Below are 21,837 nucleotides of genomic sequence, written 5' to 3'. Positions count from 1 at the left end.
TTGAAAAAAGCTCATATTAAATCCTATCTAGAGTTCACCACAAGGACTGTGGGAGACTCTAAAGTCAAGTGGAAGAAGGTTCTTTAGCCTGAAGAGACCAAAATGGAGCTTTTTGGTCATTAGACTGGATGCTTTGCATTTCATCATAAATGCACCTTTCCCTCTGTAAAGCATGGTGGTGGCAGTATCATGAGGTGGGGCTGCTTCTCAGCTGCAGGCCCTGGGGAGCTCGTAAAGGTAGACTGTGAAATGGATGCTGCAAAGTATATGGAAATAAGGGAGGACAACCTGATGCAGTCTGTAAAAGAGCTGCACGTACAGCCAGAGCTACACATAAATGCTTTATAGACAACAAGTTGAATGTTCTGGAGCGGCAGAGTCAGAGTCCAGACATCATTGCAATTTGGGAATTTGTGGCTGGAATTGAAAAGTGCTGTTCACTCACAGTCCGTGTACAACCTGACAGAGCTTCAGCAGTATTGCAAAGAAGACTGAGACCCATCCACACAGGCTCAAGGCTGTAATTACAGCCAAATGTGCATCCGCTAAATACTGACTTGAAGGGGGTGAATCGTTTTTGCAACACCCAAAATTTACCGTTTACATGTTTAAATAGTTGACATTACTTTTTTAAAAAAAAATCTATTTTTGATCATTTTTTGTGTGAATTCTTGTTAATAAAAAGCCATGATTCAATGTTAAAAGCAGTAGAAAGGGAAAACTTCCAAGGGGATCAATAATTTTTATAGGCACTGTACATAGCATTTTCTAAACCAACTATAGAGCTGTTGATTAAGTTTTCAGACATTTTTTTTATTGAGTTTCAGGGAAGGAGCTGATACATGACATCAAAACCAAGCTACAACATTTGGATACACAGGTATAGACACCACAAGATATAAGGTGGTCAAAAAAAAAAAAAGTTAAATACATTCATAGCAACTAGGTGCACATGCAGACGTAAAGAAGACATGTCAAAGTTGCAGAAGACTTTTGGCAATTCTTGAAATCAAATAGACTCTACAGGCCTAAAAACGATGCTCGACTAATTGTTGAGATATTTGAGTGGTGGACTGATGAACTGATGGACACTCGAACAAGAAGAAAGAAGTGACGGCTTCAGAGGCTTGTGTCCTTTAATGTGATCAACCCGGAGTTACATGAGTAGATGCGACTGCCGCCTGATGAGACGCCGTCACATTGGTTGACGTGCAATCATGTTTCTCTATCAAAGTAGTGGTACTGTGTCAGTAGCCATATTATTGTAAATCGGATCAAAGCTTTGAAAAATGTCACAAAATTATAATCATGAACTACAAAAAACAAAAATACACGTTGACATAAATTACAACAGAGTGAGGAAGAAAACAGTGTAGAACAAAGTACGAAACAGTCAAAAATGTTTTTGTGTACAGATACCTGAAAGAATTGATGAATAAATATATATATAAATAAATAAACAAATAAATGAATGAATGAATCAAGCAATCAATCAATTAATGAATAAATAAATTTGCTTTAATTATATCTTTAAGTTAAAAGCAACACTAGTTAACCAGACGTTAAAAAAAAAAAAAAACAACTCAGTAAATGTTAGTTGTAAATATTAAAGACAAGCTGCATCTGCCTGTTTCTGCTGCTTCAATCAGACTTTTGCATGCATTTGCAAAAATTGAAATTGATGGAAATATGGGATGGAAAGGTGATACAGTGGTTAGCTAGAAGATCTTGGGTTTGAATCTGGGCCTGGGGGGCTTTCTGTGTGGAGTTTGCATGTTCTCTCTGCGTGGGTTCTCTCTGGGTTCTAAACATGCTGAGGTTAATTGGTGATTCTAAATTTTGGTTTTCCACCAATCCTACAAATTTCATGCCTTCCTCACCCAATCGGGTCGATATTTTGTTTGTTTAGTTCCATTTAATCTTGTGTCTTGTATTGTAATTGGGTGTCAGATTCTCAAGGTGCAGCTATTTTAATCAGAACTCCAGTACAGCTTACAAGTTTTTGTAAATTGTAGAGATTCTGTATAGTTGTGCAGTGAAATATAATCAATTAAACATCACAGCAACCTATGGATGCCACTATGCTGGCCAGCATAAATATAAGGCTACTATTGCAAATGAGAAAAACTATCTGTTAAATAAATATTTGCTACTGATGTCAACGACTAGCTTTATTTGGATATCTGTGCTAGTTTACCTACATTTCCTCTTATTGTACAGTTTCTTGCGTTTCCACAATCAGATGCAGATGAATTTGAGTTTTTCCTGGCAGTCCCTCTCCTCCCACAGTCCTTCAGTGGTTAGAGCGCCGCAGCGTTTCACCATTGGACACACCTGACCTTCTCCTTGGGACCAGGCTGTGTCCACCAGAGTGTCACCGTTCACCCACAGCCAGCGGTCGCCCAGGAAACGCAGGCCGATCCACATCGGCTCAGTGATATCATGGCGCTCCATCTCATTTTGGGCCAGTTTGGTCTCGGCGTCAGAGAGCAGGCTGGTGAGATCAGTGTAACTGTCTCTGCAGTGCGCCACAGCCTGTTCCCAGGCCTTCTTCTCCTCCACTATCTTCAGACTAATGCAGAAGAAGTTGCGTCCAGTGTAACCCATCTCAGGAAACCATCCATCACCGGTCCAGAAGGCGTTGGTAGTAAGAAGAGCCTGTGATAAATCCATTGTGTTTTTCCAGTTCTGGTAGGTGACTTGGCCGGCTCCTGCCCATTTCCAGATAGCTTGGGGTTGGTCCCAGTACAAACCGATCCATCCTGAATGTTGCTTACCCACAGACATTATGAACGCCTGCTCCACCAAACTGCTGCTGATGGGTGAAAGGTCAGTGTGGTGTTCCCTGCACCAGTCCCGAGCTGCGCTCCAGTCTAGTGACCGTTGGACAAACAGGTGTTTTTCAGCCAGACTGCATGCACTTGTAACAATAAGCACTCTGAAGACGATCTTCTCCATCCTGGTTCAGTCTCTCTGTGGGAGGAATGAGATTGTGAATTTGTTGTCTTCCGTACACTCTTAGCTTGTGACAGACGAAACGTTTGCATGCACTCAAATAAGACCTACTGAATACTTAAACAGGGTCAAATAATACGCAAATTTTCCTCAAGATAGGCATTCAAAGATTGTTTACAGGCCGGTGCTGCCTTGTCTACTCTGGAAGACAAACTAATCAGAATACAAAAAAACAAACTATTTACTTGGATTGCGACTTTGTTGGCACTTTGCACTTATTCACACACACACACAAAAAAAATAGACATGATCGTCCTAGTTTGCATGCTAGTTTGAGGCTAGAGATGAACAGAGATGTCCAGGTTGGATTTAGATCCAGAGAGTGAGCTGACACAGATGACACACACACGTTTCAAGTAACAGGCAGCAAATGAGAGGATAATCCAGTCAAACTAAACCAAATGAAGTTCTGCGCATACACTGCATCTCTCGAAAGTGTGTTTGCTGTCGAGTGTAAATGATGCTTTTGCCACTTTAGCCATTTGATTTCAAAGGATGATCAAAACACACCTGGCTGGCTTTAGCTTTAGCTTTTATTCACTCTGTTTAAATGCAAACAGCATATAAATACAGGTGATTCCGCCTCAATTCACCGAACGCCCCACGCCTGACAGTCTTTAATTTAATTTCAGTATTAATTGAGTTGACAATATGTAAAAGTTCATAGGTGACAGTAGTTTCTGAGTATAAATAATATAGCTACAGTCCTGAAATTTAGCAGGCTCATTGATATGTACATGTGATCTTCAATGGTGCAACCTGGCCTTGATAGAATAATACATAACCAGTTACATGATGGCGTAAAGAACAGAGAAAGAACAAGTGCAATAAAAGGAACATAGAGGGTAAAACCATCAACGCAAGGCTGAAAGTAATAATAATAGTAGTAGGCATAGCAAAAAAGTAAAATAAATACATGAGTAAATAAAGGATAAATGAGATTAAAATGAAAAATAAAATAAAGTTTAAAAAGAAAGAAAGAAAAAAAGAAAAATAGACTAATAAATTTGACAGTACAATTACTTTCCCTGTGGCACAGAGGTGGGAAAGTCTCTCTTATCATGGTTCTCAGGTAATATTTTATTGTGCTATAAGTGAACATTACATCAGACTAATGTAACTACATGTGTTAACTATGCTGTGCTGCCATTTAACTCTTGATCAAAACTGCTATCTTGACGTGACTGGAAAGATGTTTGGTTCTCTCCTGTTTTAGCTCTCGATGTCCAGAAGTCTGAATATGCTGCAGATGAAGGAAGAGCTGAAGGAACCCACCTGGTAGGAACCACCAAGAAGAAAACAGATCAGAAGGTGGACTTTTTCCAGACTTTTATTTAATCGTGGCACGTCTACTTCTTCATCATTTCTTCAGCAAATCTAGCAAGTGTTTCAGTTTCTGTGTCCATATCTGTAGACAGTCACACAGCAACTGGTACTCTTACAGATCTGGGAGCCTGCGTAGGAACACACATCGTACTCCAGTTGTGTTTGCTCAGTAACAGGTTCAAGGTAGTCATTTTTGAAGCTAAAGATGATGATTGTGTATCGCATGTTGTGAAAGATGGTGGATGCTCTCGACACAAAATAGAAAACATTTACAATTTGGTTTTCAAATTGATTTTCGCTCTGTTAGGAAAGGGCTGAACGTTTGACAGTCAAAAGACCTGGACAAAAGGGATTAACACAGACGCCTTTGTGAATTCAAAGAGGGTGTGAGGGGATTTGCCTTTCGTCTGTTGTCCTTTGCTCTCAGTAGCAGCAGCAGCCAACCTTCTCTTGGGATTTCAAAAGGTGTCTTACCATTTTAAAGGTTATATCACAGGATATCTAATCAATTTCAACTGTCGAACAAAGTAGAAGACGACTAAACATGCAGCCCACTGTTCAAATGGATGTTGTCGGTGTTTAGGTGTGACACAGCAACACGACTGAGGTTTAACAGTGACCTGAGCTGCTCTTTAACGTCGCCCTATGTGGGCCCAGTCACACTCAATGCTGTAACTTTTGTTTGTTTTCTAATTTCTTCAGAGCAAATGGCAACACGTTTCCATGTGGAAACCCACAATGCACTGCCTCGGGTGACTCCAATTGTGTTGGCTTCAGTGATTCAGCAGATTCTTCAGTGACAGGATTAGACCGATGTGCAGGCACATTGTCAGGCTGCTTGCTGTGAGGCTTCTGTGGATTTTTTTAAATATATATATACAAGAAAAAGGATGAGCGATGCAGAAATTAAAGCTGAGGGGAATGTTTTATTTCATCCCAGGAGCTGCTATAACATTCATAGCAGCTAATTAAAAGTAGATGCCTCCTCATGTGGCATTATTGCACATTAACTGTTCGGGTCTCTTCATTGTCTGGATGTTGTGGAGGTGTTGAGCTCTGGGATGTTCCTTCACCACAAGGACTTCATGAGCAGTGAGGTTGCCAGGTTCATGCACCTGGCATTTAGGCTGAGTGCAGCACAGTTCTTGTAGCTCAGTATCACTTATAGTTCAACTCGCCAAGCTTTACCCCAAAGTCATGAAACTGAAGGAAACTTATGAAGTCTTTAACCTGAAGCAATTTGTTTCCCCTTTTTTCTAGAGATTATATATATGGCAAAACCCAAGGACTGTTTTCACTGATGTAGAATTCTTCTCCTTTTTTAACTGCTGTTAGAGACTCTTTTCTTTTGTAAACAAGACAGTAATATTGAACTATGCATCTTTAAAGTGAACACTGAAATTAAGAAATCCTTCCATATGATGTGTGTTATTCTAATTCTATGACAAGAAATCTTTTGAATAAAGCCGACAAGTCAGATACTTACTGTATAAATTCTACATTCACAAAGCTCCGACATTTTTAGTTCTAGTCAAGAAGGTGATGATTTTTTATATTTTTTATCGAGGTTCATAGTGGGGTGGTGGTGCTGCATTTCATTTAAAAGCATTTTTAATAATTTGTCTATTTTTGGAGCACATTAGGGGAGCAAAAATATTGTGTGGAAGTAAATTATAGCATGAATTAGAATTTTAACAGCAGACTCAGTCGCTTTTGGTTGCTGTGTACCAAACAGTCTCAATAAAATACATTTTAGGATACATAAGTTGATATTATTAAATCAGAAATGCTCAATAACCCATGGACTGTATTAACATTTAACTGGGGATATGATGCAACATTTTACAGAATCTTCAAAAAATAAAACGAAAACTAAATTCTACATGGGTGAAATCAGTGCCTGGGTGTCAGTTGCTTGGACTGTAAATGCAGCCATATATAGAACTGTTTAGTGCTGCATACTTATCCCGATTAATAAACTTATATACTATATATGGCAGGCAATACACAGTTTTTTTTAAAATACTGAAAACAGCTACACTATTCATACCCAAGGTGGCAGTATAGGACCTGCTGTATGTCATCGTGGTGTAACCAGTTTCTGCTGCCTTGTGGTGAACCACGGTGGTGAAATTACTGCTCAGGACTTATATAGTGAATCAATGTAGGATAATTAGGGTGATATAAATAAATATAGGTACTATACGGCATTGTAAATATACAAACTTTTCCATGAATATACAGGATTTTATATGAAAACTGAGGGGAACAAGCAAGCAGACTGCAGGTAGTCAGAGTGGAAAGGAGAAAGGTGTAGGCAGAAGGTCTTTTTTGTTTCCCCCCGTTGATCCAACCCTTTCTGTTTAACCCTCTAAACCCAAAGAATTGCAAAGTTTTGCATCTCTATGCAAACAGCACAACCATGGCTAGAAGTAGAGAAAACTCAGAAATGTGCTGTGTGCAGTAAATGCAAGAAGTCATTCAATTAAGTTTGTCAATCAAGTTTTAGTTCTTTATTTATTTCACAAACAAAACAGGAACAACATGTACAGCATTTTCAGGTGCCCACAGGTGCTACCAACACCGGGGGGGAAAAAAAACTACTTGTAGATGTAATCTTCCTTTTAGTTAGTTTCAGTTAACTCAAGCGGCAGCATCTTATCTTTTGTGGTGCAGAACTGGAATCCTGCACACATGCATTTCGAAGAAAGAACATTATCTGTGATAAGACTGAAAAACAAACACAGGCAGCAGTGAGAAGAGGGACGGCAGGTAAAAGTTTACAGGTGTAGTTTTGTTTTTAGTGCAACTTACAGTTTGAACAGTTCCCAAATGTATCAATAAACAGGCTTAAAGTCGAGATCTGGAAAGTGAAAACTCAATTCAAAACCGAAGAGCATCATTTTGGAATGTTGCTATATTGAACAGAAAACAATACTGACTCTCATTCTACATTATGTTCTAGAAAACTTTACAGATAGCTTTGACTGATTATCACTCTGAAAGTGCAGCCGAAGCTTCTCCTGAAGGCTTTGCTCATAACTGAGAGATCCTTCCTCAAAGCTAATTATGGCAAAAGCTCAGAGTCTTGAGAAATCTATAGGAATTTTTTTTTTCAATTTTTTCTTGATATGAAGAATATTAAGACAGATTTTATGCCATTTTTCCAGCTCTGATTGTTCCATTAAAACACAAGTAATAGAATAGAATAGAATAGAATAGAATAGAATAGAATAGAATAGAATAGAATAGAATAGAATAGAATGCTTTTATTGTCATCATGCACAAGATACAACGAAATTAAAAGACAACTCCAGTGGTGCAAAATACAAGTCCATAAGACAAATAAGAATATATACATATATTTACAAAAGGAGCCAGTAGGAAGTATATACAGTTTATTCTTCCAAATCCACAGTACTAGGAGCTGGAAGGTAAATAAAATGTGCTTGTTATCTTAAAACCGGATTATTTCATGTAGCCAGTCTGTGTTAAGTAAATTAAACTGAACAGATGTCTTGTTTATGTGACATTTGTTTTCTGGACACCAGTGAACTACATGGGCCAGCGTCACCTCCCACAGCATTTATAGCCAGAAGTAGTTTAGAAACACTTTTATATGACATTTTATTTTTAAAAAATTCACCACCCAGCAGAGAAAACTCAAACTAGTGCAAAACACAGGCAGAGATACAGTAAAAGTATCACAAAGCAACTTAATAAAGAGCATCTCCCATGACCATGAGTACTCAGTGCTACAAATACTAGAAGTACTCACACTTACTTAAGAAGGAAATGACAGAGTTTGTAAATGAGTAAGATAAATGCTACACTGTCTGGAAAGACTGTTTACATGTTGGCTGTGTGCATTGCTCAAAACAGTGGTTCTCAAACTGTTTGAGCCACAATCCCCAAGATACCACAAGTTTGTGTTCATGACCCCCCAGTTTGAATTTTTAATATATCATGAGTAATAACTTTGTTGTTCATGCATTAATGTGTTAAAAATTAATGTGTTAATTCCACAGATTCCTCTCTTTTCATTGACATGTTAATTTTCTTTTGAATGAATGAATGAATGAAATTTATTTTGAACAAATGAAAGGGAAAAAAATCTAAAAACAAAAGAAAATAATTTTAAAAATTGGCTTTAAAAAGAGCAAAAAAGAATAATAATATTGCATAATTACATCATAATATTAATAAGTTTGAAAAAGGAGTGGGAGGAAGTGTACACTTTTCATTTTGACAGCCATAGCACAAACTTATTTGATAAATGTAGGTTTTATTTATTTATTTTTCTTTACAATGGTTTGTCCACCTCCTGATGTTATCTTGTCACCCCCTGTTTGAGAACCACTGGCTTAAAAGAAGTCCACCCCAGATGGGACTCGAACCCACAATCCCTGGCTTAGGAGGCCAGTGCCTTATCCATTAGGCCACTGGGGCAATTGCAGCGTTCTAGAACGACAAAATACACTATTAATGACAAAACTCCGCACCGTTAGCAGATGTAAGTGGTGGAATATATTTACTGTTGTATAAAAAAGTCTTATCTGTGTTTTTATAAGATATATATTCTCAAAATTGAAATGCTTCGTGTCTCGGCGCCGCCATCGAGCGCTATTCGGTTGCTATGCAACAGCGAACAAACCACTGTTGTAAAGTTCAACACGGAAGAGCTGAGCTGCTTCCTGTTAACACTGTTTGCTAACACAATAAATGTCACTGTGGGGGCAGTATGTTAAAACTTCAATTACGTCAAAGCTTCTTCTTTAGTGTCATTGTAAATTCTGGGTTCGGCCAACTAAGGTAAGGTTAATGTGGCCTGAAATGGTCTTTGTATGTATTAGTAAATTGTCAGGTCCCCCACGCGTGCCTTTATTTTGAAAGTGTGAGAGCAGAAGTTTTAGTCTATGCTGCTGTTAGCAAAAGCATCAACTAGCTAACGTTGCCGAGGTATCACTTAGCACATTTCTCCACAAGATAGTGGGAAACGTGTTATTATTTCGGTTTTATTCACTGCCATGTTTGTCGTAAGAGAATTTAATTTGCGTTCATGTAGCTGTTTTCAAAGAGAGATGAAAGTAGGCGACGATATTTATTAGGTAGCAAACACAGTTACCAGACAGCTAACGACTGTGTTCATAGAGAGGAGCAACCACCGTTACCTGGGTTAGTCATAAACAAGTCTTAGCAAACACCTCTTCGTTAAAAGACTCGTCGACATGGTGAGTTTTTGTGAACTTAATGCCAGAGCCTTTATAGTGGTCTGGCAGTCTCGTAATTCAACCTATTAGCCTGCTACTCTGGCCCACAGCCCACTAGAAGTTTGGAGAAAATGAAATGTTGTCCCTTTGCAGATCCTGTCTCGTGTGAAGCCAGCTGTGGGAGGAGAGACACCGGTGAGCATCAGTGAAAAGAAGAAGAAAAACAAAACGAAGGTTCCCCGCTTGGAAGAATACCTGCAACAGAGAGACTACCTTGGAGCCATGACATTGTTAGAGGTACTTAATCACACGCTGTTGTAGCTTTACTCAATCCACATAATGGGCTAACAAAGAAAAAAGAATAAATAACGCATGCTTTTACAGGCTTTTAAAGAAAGAGCCGGTACTAAAAATATATGTCACATCCTGTGTATTCTTGTTTCAATTAGTTGAAACCATATAATAATGGGTTTATAATTTCAAAACACTGCAGGAGGTTCAATGCCAGTGTGGTAGAAGCTAAACAATATTCAAAGTCAGGGAAATTCCAGCAAAAGAAAAAAGTCTGTGGGTATTGTGGATATGTGGAGTAGCAAAGTGGTCAGAGTGGGAATATGACACTATGGAGAGATAAAGAAATGATCACCCACTTTTTTTTTTGTTGTGATCAGACTTACACCAAGCTCCAGTCACTACTCAGTTTCCTACATAACAGTGATTAGAGCTGATGTTTAGAAAGAGGGCTTGTTAGTGTTTTTCCCCCTGTGACTGACTAAATAAACTGGTTTCATTAAAAATAGGCAAATCAGATAGATTGAACAGCTCAGGTAATAGATATGATACTACTGGACTAACTTGTCTTTGTGACTGAATCATTAACTGCTGCACTTTCACACAAGGGCTAAATGTTGTTTTATTTAACTGCAATTCCTCCTCCTCCTCCTCCAGGTGTGTCAGGCCCTGGAATTAAAGTTTCAGAAATAGAATCACAGCCTTATCTGTGCTACAGACAACACTGTGCTACCGAGGTGCTGCTGCTGCTGCTGCTGCTGCTGCTGCTGATGTGTTGCTGTGTCATCTCTAGTTTCAGAGAAGTATTGGAGAAAAAGAGGAGCATGCAGACTGCTGGATCGGCTACTGCGCCTTCCACTTGGGTGATTACAAGAGAGCTATGGAGGTACTTTTGGTTATATGTATGTGTGTGTGAACCTGTATGTGTGTATTGTTATATAAAGTGCCCTAAATACAGTATTTAGATCACACATTCTGAATAGATGTCTGGTAACCAGACAAGGACTGTTTTTGTAGGCTCTGATGACATTTGTAATATTTTCTTATCATGTTCTGACAGGAGTATAAGTCTTTGACCCGGAACCCTGAATGTCCTGCTGAGGTGTGGGTCTATCTGGCCTGTGCCCTGTTTTTTCTGGGGCTCTATAAAGATGCCGAGGAGGCTGCATCTAAGGGTAGACATTCTGTACATTTCTTCTGTGTATGAAAACCTCCTGACTCTCACCTTCATTTTGTATAATGTTGTTTTAGGGGAAAATCTCACAAGTAGTCTGTGGCAGTATTAAGTTTTTTCATAAAGTGTGAACATTAAATGGAGTCCCAGAGTTAGGAAAAATGTATATAGAGTCTGAACATCAATATTTACTGATTTACATGTCTGCATACTAAGTTCACCAATGACCTAAACTTTATAGATCACTATGATGACTGCCCGTGACCCTCGTGAGGATAAAGCGGTGTATAGATAATGCATGGATGGATGGATGGATGGATGGATGGATTATGATGACTGACTGATCATCATTCAAATGACAACCACATATAGTATGCCAACTAAACATGAAACACTCAAATCTGACCACGTACGGTGCCATATAACATTTACTGAATACCTCGGGTTTTGTTTAGAATAGGACCCAGTCGACACTCTGTTGAAGTTTCTTTCAGATTATTTGTGTCGTGTCATTTTTGCACAAAGTTTTGTAACTCATTGAATTATTTTGATGTGCACCAGTTGAAAATTCAGCATAAATCTCACAACAGATACTCCTCTTGCGCTCCATTTGCCATTTCAGTGTTCTTGTAATTGTAGACTTCTGCTGTGAAGGTGCACAGAGATTGTTCAGTAGATGTCGCTGAATGGGTTCGCCGTGTGATTTTTAGACCACCACCCATTCAACCACTCCCTGCTCATTGTGTAACTTCTGTGCCGGATCAACTTACAGTGCTGCTCAGTCAGTTATGTGACTGCCGAGGGGAAGATAATGATGTAATGAATTGTGCCCTTATTCTCATGTGGTTCACTGTATAATAAATGTGTTATCTCTATTACTCTGTAGCACCAATGTCCCCCCTCCAAAACCGGCTGCTCTTCCACTTGGCTCACAAGGTTCGAAAGTTATGACACTATTAATAAACTATAATGTATTTTCTGTGCAACCTTTCAATGCTTAATTCTTATCTATCCACCACCAGCTTCTCCCTGAGTTTGATTCATGTCTTCTTGCTTTCCCCCAATCTTCGTCACCCTAATTACACCCCTTATTGTCTGCTGTCCTAATATTGTGTCTCAGTTCAACGATGAGAAGAAGCTGATGGGTTTCCACCAGAACTTGGAGGATGTGACTGAGGACCAGCTGAGCCTGGCATCCATCCACTACATGCGTTCCCACTATCAGGAGGCCATAGACATCTATAAACGCCTGCTGCTGCAGAACAGGTCTGTGCATTTTCCTTTCTTTGACTCGCTTAAATTAGTTTCACACTCCTGCTTTACTTGAAAGCTGGCATCACCTCGACAGGTGAGAGTTGGAGGAATATTAGACTTCATGTGCTTCACACCTTGTGATACCACAAAGATAATGCAGGTGTCAAGGCAGCAGAACTGGTGAGCTGGCTTCATCTGACGCTGATATGCTATATTTGTAGAAGGCAGGTTTTAAAATGAAAAGACTTTGATTTCACTCGATATCCTTTTTCACTTCTTTCCTACATATATTGGAGCAGGGATACATCAGAGGTTTTTTACTAGTCTGACAGCAGATTTAGCAGATGTAACTGTCTGCCTCTGCAGCAGCTCTTAGCACACTCTTTGTTGGAATGCAGATTTGCCATACCACAACTGCTTCTTGTGACTGATAAGAGAAAAATGCAGAAAATTTAAAGTGGACTAAAGCAAGACTGATACAAGCCTGCAAATATCCATTCCTTTTTATGACTACTTTCTGACAATCAGGTGTTTCTTTATTTGTGTCCGGTTGTTAGTTTGATAACTTCTCATCTATGGTGTTTTTTTCTCTATGTGAGGTTTCATTAAACTTCTAAAATGAAATAACAGACATTTATTTAAAAATTTAGTGTCACTGACTTCTGCCTCTCTGTGTCCCTTATTGCATTAGCAAATAAACACTGACAGTGAAGACAGTTATTATAAGTTACCTTGTGCTGTGCACTAGATGAGAACATCGGAGGAGTAGTACTTTAATGAAATGACAGTAAGTGTTCGGCGTGATCCAGGCTGTGCTGCTCGCTCCTGTTAGATACAAACCTAATATCACAGATTACATTTGTAGTTTAGTAGCCAACAAATCTATGCTGTCAGATGCAACTCTCAGATGCATCGATCTTTTTCAAACACTGTTACATCTAAGGCAGATTAAGTCATATGTTAAAATCACAGTGTTTGCAACCTCTGCAGAACTTAGGCTTAACAATAACAAACATACAAAAATTGGTGTTTGTAATTTATGAAATCATGACAGCTATTAGATGTCGGAAAAGGTGTTTTTTAAGTGCAATAATATTCCTCAGCATAGACTGATATAGTTCATGTTTTGTCATGGGCTCTGTGACTAACTTCTCAGCAACCTCCTAACCTAAATTGGTCAACACAGTAATCCATAGTCACAGTCATGTGCTTGTGGTTATTGTAGTGTGATTATTGCACAAAGAGCGCACAGTTCCACTGTTTTGTGTTGAAGTGCAGATGGACGTTTGTGGCATCTCCAGCATTTTTGTGGGAGTTTTTCAACTGAAGCAGACACCAACACTCACCCTATACACTCTGTAGATAACCCCGTTTGGAAAAACTACACTCTTTAAAATCATTTTTGACATTTTGACACCAGAACACTGTAAAGAAGAATTTGTTAAAGGAAAACCAGAAAGTTGAGTGCGTAACTGAAATGAATTACACAGCATGTTATACTGGTTATACTGGTATGGGGATACATTAGAGATTAATAATTGGGTTATACCATCTTAAATTATCATGGGCCTTCTGTTCACTTTGTCATAAACTATGGATATTTAAAAACCTATCAGTGAGATTGTAATTTGACATATCAAGCACTTTCTTAGATAATCATAAAAAAATGACCATGAACCCACTTTGAGCACATATTGTCACACATTGAAAGGCGGTGTTTGAATGATGATGTCTCAGAAACTAATAAAGCTAAAAGCCTGAAATTAAGTTATTTTTCACTGTGCTGTTAATTCAGATTCTGCAATATTGGACAACTAGATTAAACAATCTCTGATTATGGTTGAGTTGAAATCTCTGAAAGTATTTGATATATTAATCTAAAATTTTCCAAATACCTTTATAAATATCCATACTGTGTGCTCCAAAAATATCAGGCAAGGATGGTCAAGCAAAAGTTGTAAAAATTTGTCGATTTGAGACTGAATGACCCCATACTGTAACTACATCATTATACACATGCTCTCTCGCTGTATCTTGTCTTTGCAGAGACTTCCTGGCTCTGAAGGTGTACGTGGCTCTGTGCTACTACAAGCTGGACTACTACGACGTGTCCCAGGAGGTGTTGGCCGTGTACCTGCAGAGCATCCCCGACTCCACGATCGCTCTCAACCTCAAGGCCTGCAACCACTTCAGGCTTTACAACGGCAAGGCAGCCGAGGTGCTGGCTGTTTAAATGCTTTGTTTCCTGGTTGATATGTTATAAATGCATTTTTATGTTTTGTGTTCAGACTATTGTAAAGGTGTTTGTGTCAGAAGGTTTAAAGGGCAAACATAAAAAGCTTTCATAACGTAACAATAAAATGAAATTAACAGCCACGTATCGCCGTGTGCTAACAGGTTAACATAAAAAACTCCAACAAATAACACAGTCACTGACATTTTTGTGGGGTTAATGTAAAGTATTTGTGCTTTTACTGAAATTGTTGCATTAATATTCTATTTTTTACCTTGTTTATTCCATTATGGTCGAGCCAGAATCTTCTCAGCCTTTTTCTTTCTTTGATGAGAGTACCTGGTGGTAGGTGTGACTCGTGTGTGTACTCTCTCCCTCCCTTTTAGGCTGAGTTGAAGAACCTAATCGACATCTCCTCCTGCTCCTTTGAGTTTGCTAAGGAGCTTATCCGACACAACCTGGTAAGCTCTTCACAAGCTCCGACTGCGAGTGTGTAGGTGTGTGGGCGCACATACGCCGCTGACTTATGTGCTAGACGTCCACGCTCTTATATCCCTGTGTACTGCAGGTGGTGTTTCGTGGCGGGGAGGGGGCGTTGCAGGTTCTGCCTCCTCTGATCGATGTGATCCCTGAGGCCAGACTCAACCTGGTCATCTACTATCTCAGACAAGGTGTGTAGCCACAGTACTGCAGTTTTCAAGACCGAGCAAAACGAGGGAAAATATGATATATTCTTGGATAGTTAGGATCATTTTTTAAAATGCAATCGTGTGCAGTAGATCAACACCACATTTCAGTGACGTGATACTCTGCATTATTCATTATTCCATATAAAAACAAAAAAGTTTACATGTTTTATTAATTTGATGTATAGTTACTTTAACCCATTTCAAGGACTCACATGCTCGATTTTATGCTTCCAGATGACGTGCAGGAAGCTTACAACCTCATTGAAGATTTGGTTCCCACCACACCTCAGGTGACAGTGCATTTTAATGGGATGTTTCACTCGTTGTTTCCAGTCCCCATCTGACCTCATTACGCGACTCTAAGTCTGCCCCATTTCACTTTAAAAAGTGCAAATATGGACTATTTTGCTATCAAAGCTTGAGATCTTGTGCAGTTTTCCAGCAAAGAGAATGTCCAATGAAAACCACAATTATTTCAGATTAAATGAAGCCTGTTAACAAACCCCTTCTGCCTGCTTCACTTAAGAGTTCCTGAGGAGATTTTTCCCTCCTCTGACCAGTTTTTTCTTTTTTTAATCTTCAAAGGCACTTTTAATGTCTCCCGGATCTGAAAGCATGTGAAACTCATGGAGTGTTTGGTGTTTGGATCCCTTTTATGTCTCTTTTTTTAACTTGTTGGAATGGATGTTGATGGGGTTTGAAGCAGCGATGAAACAATAGATCAAATGATTCACTTGGATTATTTATTATTTTCTCAGGAGTATATTTTGAAAGGAGTGGTAAATGCCGCATTGGGCCAAGAAATTGGATCAGTGAGTACTTCTGTTAAATTTGAAGAGTTATGTGCAAACAGATATGATAGCTCTGACTGTGAGACAAATGTGTGTTGCTGTGCTTTTATCCTTCAGAGGGATCACTTGAAAATTGCTCAGCAGTTCTTTCAGTTGGTTGGAGGCTCGGCTAGTGAATGCGGTACACCAAATCAAAATTTCATCAATATTATCCTTTAAAGCTACAGCGTGCCAGCTTGTATGAATAACTTTTTTTTTTTTCTCCTTTCAGATACGATTCCTGGCAGACAATGCATGGCCTCCTGCTTCTTCCTCTTAAGGCAGTTTGAAGATGTTCTCATATATCTCAACTCTGTCAAGGTTAGTGCTGAAGTCATTGTATGGTGTCTTCTACTGAAGAATCAGTGTTAATAATTTACTGTGAAAATAAGATGAGGCTGAATACAAAGAATCCCACACGCTGGGTGCTAAGTGTCACTTCAGTTGACAAGTGGTTCTTTAAAGCTGCAGTACATTTATTCAGGTGTGTTTTTCCTTTCTTCCCCATGATTCACGCGATAAGTGACACACTCACACTTCAGGCTTTATTTCTGGACATGTTAGCACTTCTACTTTCCTGTTCTTTTTTCAGGGTTACTTCTACAATGATGATACGTTCAACTTCAACTATGCTCAGGCTAAAGCAGCGCTTGGCAACTACAAAGAGGCAGAAGAGGTGTCTTTGTTCATAAAATATCTTCAGCAGTTTTTTTTTTTTTTTTACAGCCTTTCATTTAACTATTGACTAGTTTTTGTACTAATTTTTTTTTTTTTCCTTTTTTAGATTTTTCTGCTCATTCAGAGTGAAAAGATCAAGAATGACTATGTTTACCTGAGCTGGCTGGCACGGTGCTGTATGTATAGTAGTTGTACTGATTAATTACAGAAATATTATTTGCAAGTAGTGACATTTTTTTTCATACATGAGACAGATTAAGAAAAAAAAGACAAGAATTACAGAGTGCAGTAAGAATAACACTACTTCACTCATTACTAACAAGATCCTTGCTTGTGTTGGATCTACTCTCAGATGTTTTGGATAAAAGCGTCTGCCAAAAGAATTTGTAGAATTGTAGAATTACAAGGCATTAAATTATAAACTCCAGTTAAGCAAGAATTATTATATCAGTGCATCAGTCAGAAGAGGGTTTCAAACAAAAATCAAAAAATGTCTGAAGAGAAGACACAAGAAATCAGAGCACAGGCACATTTACTTCCTTAACTCTGAACGGATCACAAGCTGAACTTTTGCACAGACAAATAGAAGGTCTTAAACCAGATTGGCTTCCAGTGTTAAAAACAAATTTACATCATTTTCAGTACGATCAGTAAGAGAATGCCAGCTCTTAATTCCAGACTGCTGGTAAGGTGTTTGTTCGTTATGAAGATGAGCAGTTTTGCATATATTATGTAAAATGGCCAAAATGAGCACAACAATGATCCGGTTTCTTCACTGCTGCGTTTGGCACCAGCTGCACAAACAGCTGCGAAGCCTTTTTAGGGTAGACATGAAAAAAGGATCCAGTCGTCTCCACCTGATGACATAAAAGCACGGAAAACGCTCTCAGATACCGTAACCCAGCGAAAACAGAACTGAGGGAGCCTTTATACTGGTTCACCGAGGCTGGGATCTGAATCAAACATCTCCGCCAGATTTGTAGCCTCAGGCCTGTAAAGAATTTAGGGTCACTCTTTCACTCAGCTAATGTTACACTCAGCAGCTCTAAGAAATGGAAATCTCCGCTGTAGGATTTTTCTTCCTTTCTCGGCTTAATCTACATCAATAAAACCTGCCCACAGCCTTTATTATTTTCCAAATTTTAATCTATGAAAGCTGAAACTGCCTGTGAACGATGGAATATTGAACACTGATCTTATTCTTGTCAGACATAATGAACCAGAAGGGTCAGCTTGCCTGGGAGCTCTATCTGAAGATGGGCACTTCCTCAGATTCCTTCAGTTTGCTGCAGCTCATTGCAAACGACTGCTACAAGGTAATTTCAATCCTCCGTCTTCTGCCTCGTCTATTGTACTGTATGTGGCGACCACATAAATAGAAATACGTCTAAACCCGTGAAGTTTTGCTAAAACGGTTAGTCAAAGGCTTCATCAACAGAAACTCAGTGCTCAGAAATGATGATTTTGTTTTGATTAATCGATTAATACATCGACAAAGATGGTAAACATTCTCTAGTTTTTGCTCCTCCGATGTGTTTTGCAGGGTTTTATATAATTGCATAATCCATCCATCCATTATCTATACACGGCTTAATCCTCACTCGGATCGCGGCAGACTGGAGTCTATCCCAGCTGACTTAGGGTGAAGGCAGGGGACACACGGATGTTTCATTAAAGAGCTGGTGGAGACCAAAAACAGAGCAAAAAGTAGAAGTCAGTATTGCATCCTGACTGATGGGAACTTTACAGAGCAGAACAATCTAAATGAACTCCTCTGTTGGCAGAAACAATGGCCAAATGTCTGGACTACTGTGATGGTGGTTGTCTAAACACTTGCCAGTTAATGTTTTCAACTTTTTGTGCTTCTTCAAGTGGTCCAGAAAGACTTTCAGTCAACCATCAGAAGACTATTTAGCAGCATTTTGGTAATAAATTTGTTGCTTGAGACATTTATTGATGCAAATTCTCTGGTTTCCAACTTACACATCCATCCATCCATTATCTATACACCGCCTAATCTTCACTAGGGTCACGTGGGGGCTGGAGCCTATCCCAGCTGACTTGAACAGGTCACCAGTCTGTCACAGAGCTACACTTAGAGACAGACAACCAAGCACACTTATAATTGCATAATGAGACTTGTTTTAAGCTAGTTGGACAAAAGAAACAATCCAAAGACATCATCTTGATTTCTTTTAGAACTTGTTCACACTACGCAACGAATGGATTAATTAAAAAGTTGTTATTTTAAACCCAAGTGTGAATATTTATTTGTCTTTTATAGTGAATTTCAATTCAGGGCTGCTACTAGTGGTTTCCTCCATTATCAATTAATACACAGAGTATTTTCTTGAATGCAGTGAGGTAAAAAAGCAAAACATTTCTCTATGAAATGTAGATGAGTTAAGGTAGAAAGTGGCATGAAAACCTTCATTTTGTGCTTAAGAACAGTGCTTGAGTGAATGTGCATTCTGACACTGTATGTCACCTTGTGAATGTCACCGCCGGTTTTATTGGTGTAATTCTCAGGCCAGTTTCATCTGCTTCTTTATTGTCACATTTTGCTTAAGCACATTTTAATGTAGCTGTGGTCATGCGGAGGTGTCATCCTTCGAATTGCCCTCAGTTTTCACACCATATTTTTGAAACGCTACCAAAAATGGTGTTACGAATACAATCTGTGGGTACAGACCGAAAGCTAAAGCTCTGGTTCCATCCGTGCCTGAGAAGACAGTATGTTGCCCACCAGTGTTCATGATCCAAACCCGCTGTTTCAGATGGGTCAGTTCTACCATGCAGCCAAAGCGTTTGATGCACTGGAGAAGCTTGACCCGGGCTCCAACTACTGGGAGGGCAAAAGAGGAGCGTGTGTCGGCATCTTTCAGCTCATTCTAGCAAACAAGGAGTCCAAGTATGTTTATCTCTTTTTCCTGTGCAGCAGTTTGGGTTGTGGTTTTATCGTCTTCTTATCTCTGTCGGAGTGGGCGTGATGTGTAAATATAATAAACATGAGAGATGGTGCATTCTTGATCTAATCTCGTTTCCTCATTTATCTTGTTTGTGTTCTAGGGAGACCCTTAAAGAGGTTCTGGTCCTCCTGCGAAATTCAGGAAACCCACAGGTTGAGTACATCATTCGAGCTCTGAGGAAGTGGGCCAAAGACAACAGAGTCCTCCTGTCGTGACGGATTCAGCGCTGAACTTGTGCTCACTGCAGGCGTACAGTAGGAGAAGATACAATATGCAGACGTCAGCAGTCGTCACAGGTCATTTGGCTGTGAGAGGAATGTATGAATGACATCTATGCCAGATAAATAGATATAGACACTTCTCTGCTTTACAGTTGTGATTTGTATCAAAAGTATCTATTCTATTCAATTGCAATTCTCTATGTACTTGTATATTTGTATTAAAATGTGACTGTATTTTTAAATTACTTCTGTGTTGTCAGTGATTATTTGTATTGATGCAAGTAGGAGCACTGACTCCTGGTTGTTTTCTCTCAGCTTTATCTAAGCAATATAGGAACTATTTGCAGAACAAAGACATAGAAAAAAAATCCTCAGAGAATAGGGAGCAATACAAAAAATAATAATCAGCAAGAGCATATTAAATTTACAAACTCACGCGGAAATAAACTAAAAGATGAGCGTCTCTTTTTTTCACTTGCATATGTACATTTGAGACCTAATTTATGAATGTGTTTCCCCCAACATGGCTGAGGAGGAAATCTTTCTTCACAGTTGCCATCAAAAGCAGGAAAAAAAACAAAACGGGGCGATTTTAATTGCATACCACACGTTTTCTCCAGACACAATCACTGCATAAAAATAGTGAATAAAATTTTTTAAGTGTCACAAACCTCCAAAAAGTCGCCATCTTTGTTAATACATTGTGGTTTAACACAGCCTCATCTTTAAAACTTTACGCCCCCTTTTTGTGTAATGACACTTTGAATTGAATTTGAATTTTGAATTTGAATTCTAAACTCGACAAGCTTGGCAGAGTGGTTCTCGGAGACTCTCAGACGGAGCTCATTTTGCAACGTCTGCCCAGCAAACAGGGAACGTTCCCACAACATTGGCAAACATTACCTACAAGTTCTCATGACATTTTAAAGAAAACATTTTAATCTAATGCTCAAAGAATGTTTTAAGGATATTTCTCATTTCAAATCATGTTCCGGCGACCTAATGTTTAATTGCAATGTTCTGAAAATGTTTGGAGGATGTAGTTAGGGTTGTTGGATTATGTTACATGGCAATGGTAACTCACACAAGTCTTTAATTAAATGTTTTTTGAATAATTTAGAAAAACTTCACTGTAATATGATGTTTTAACAAAGGTGGAAATTTTGCTTGTAATATTCTGAAGATGTTTTGGGCATGTTGTTTAGGTAACGCATTATAGAACGTCCTTCTGTTGTCATGTTACATGGTAATAAAGGATGCAGGTTGTCAGTGCAACATTCAGAAAATGTGTTTTGAGAACTTTATCCTGCGACAATCTGAGAACCAAAAAAAAACTCCCATTGTTAACATTACTAGAACTAGAAGAATATTTTAAGAACTAAAAAAAAAAAAACCTTGCTGGGTATAAATTCACAAGAGATTCTCGTAAAAGAAAAAGAAAAAAAATCTAAAATGTCCTTTTAATTATAAATTTAGTCAAAATGTCCTGTGACAGAGGAAGGTTGGAGGAGGGTCAAAAGGGGCCCTGAGGAAAGTTTTACCCAGGGGTCTTTGTAACACGATAATCCAGACATGGTGTCTAATCACAGAAGTACAGAAATCCCACTATTCACTGTGGAATCTAAATATATTCTCACAGTTTATTGCAATGAGGAGTATTTTCTGCTGCAGTTAAACTGAGCATCAACAGGTGGTCATTAGTGCTTGTATTTAAATCAGCTGTTCCGGGGTGGTCAGCTGAGGCAGCCAATCCACTGGCTCGCCTTCTTCCCTTTAGGATTTGAGTGCGAGCTGGTTGCAAAAAAAAAAAAAGAAAAAAAAAAGCCCAATTCAGCGTTTTCCTGAATAGCCAAAATGAAAGGCAGCGAGTGAAAGCTGCGGGTTCAAACGGCGGCATGAAGCCGCTCACAGGTGCCTGGACGCCCGCAGCATGTGGGCCGTGTCTCC

At 39.0% G+C, this 21,837-nt stretch overlaps 2 protein-coding genes and 1 non-coding gene across 3 annotated transcripts; 1 reads left to right on the top strand and 2 right to left on the bottom strand.

Moving 5' to 3' along the window:
* Positions 1–2,238: 2,238 nt before the first annotated feature.
* LOC103364460 (secretory phospholipase A2 receptor-like) lies at positions 2,239–2,958 on the bottom strand. Its single transcript, XM_008291590.1, has one exon. The coding sequence runs from the start codon at positions 2,956–2,958 to the stop codon at positions 2,239–2,241; it is 720 nt and encodes a 239-aa protein (XP_008289812.1).
* Positions 2,959–8,717: 5,759 nt separating this feature from the next.
* trnar-ccu (transfer RNA arginine (anticodon CCU)) lies at positions 8,718–8,790 on the bottom strand. Its single transcript has one exon. It is a non-coding gene; the product is annotated as a tRNA-Arg (tRNA).
* A 506-nt stretch (positions 8,791–9,296) lies between these two features.
* ift56 (intraflagellar transport 56) lies at positions 9,297–20,135 on the top strand. The gene is made up of 18 exons (XM_008291561.1): positions 9,297–9,572; positions 9,705–9,848; positions 10,636–10,728; positions 10,903–11,017; positions 11,903–11,952; positions 12,137–12,282; positions 14,317–14,488; positions 14,890–14,964; positions 15,072–15,174; positions 15,427–15,482; positions 15,951–16,004; positions 16,101–16,164; positions 16,255–16,343; positions 16,615–16,698; positions 16,807–16,876; positions 17,910–18,016; positions 19,478–19,611; positions 19,770–20,135. Exons 1-18 carry the CDS (start codon positions 9,570–9,572, stop codon positions 19,882–19,884), a joined length of 1,674 nt encoding a protein of 557 aa, XP_008289783.1. The 5' UTR covers positions 9,297–9,569; the 3' UTR covers positions 19,885–20,135.
* The last annotated feature ends 1,702 nt before the right edge of the window (positions 20,136–21,837 follow it).

This window comes from Stegastes partitus, unplaced genomic scaffold (assembly GCF_000690725.1).
Source record: "Stegastes partitus isolate 25-593 unplaced genomic scaffold, Stegastes_partitus-1.0.2 Scaffold750, whole genome shotgun sequence".
Classification (NCBI taxonomy): domain Eukaryota; kingdom Metazoa; phylum Chordata; class Actinopteri; family Pomacentridae; genus Stegastes; species Stegastes partitus.
This window is presented reverse-complemented; position numbering and strand designations above follow the sequence as displayed.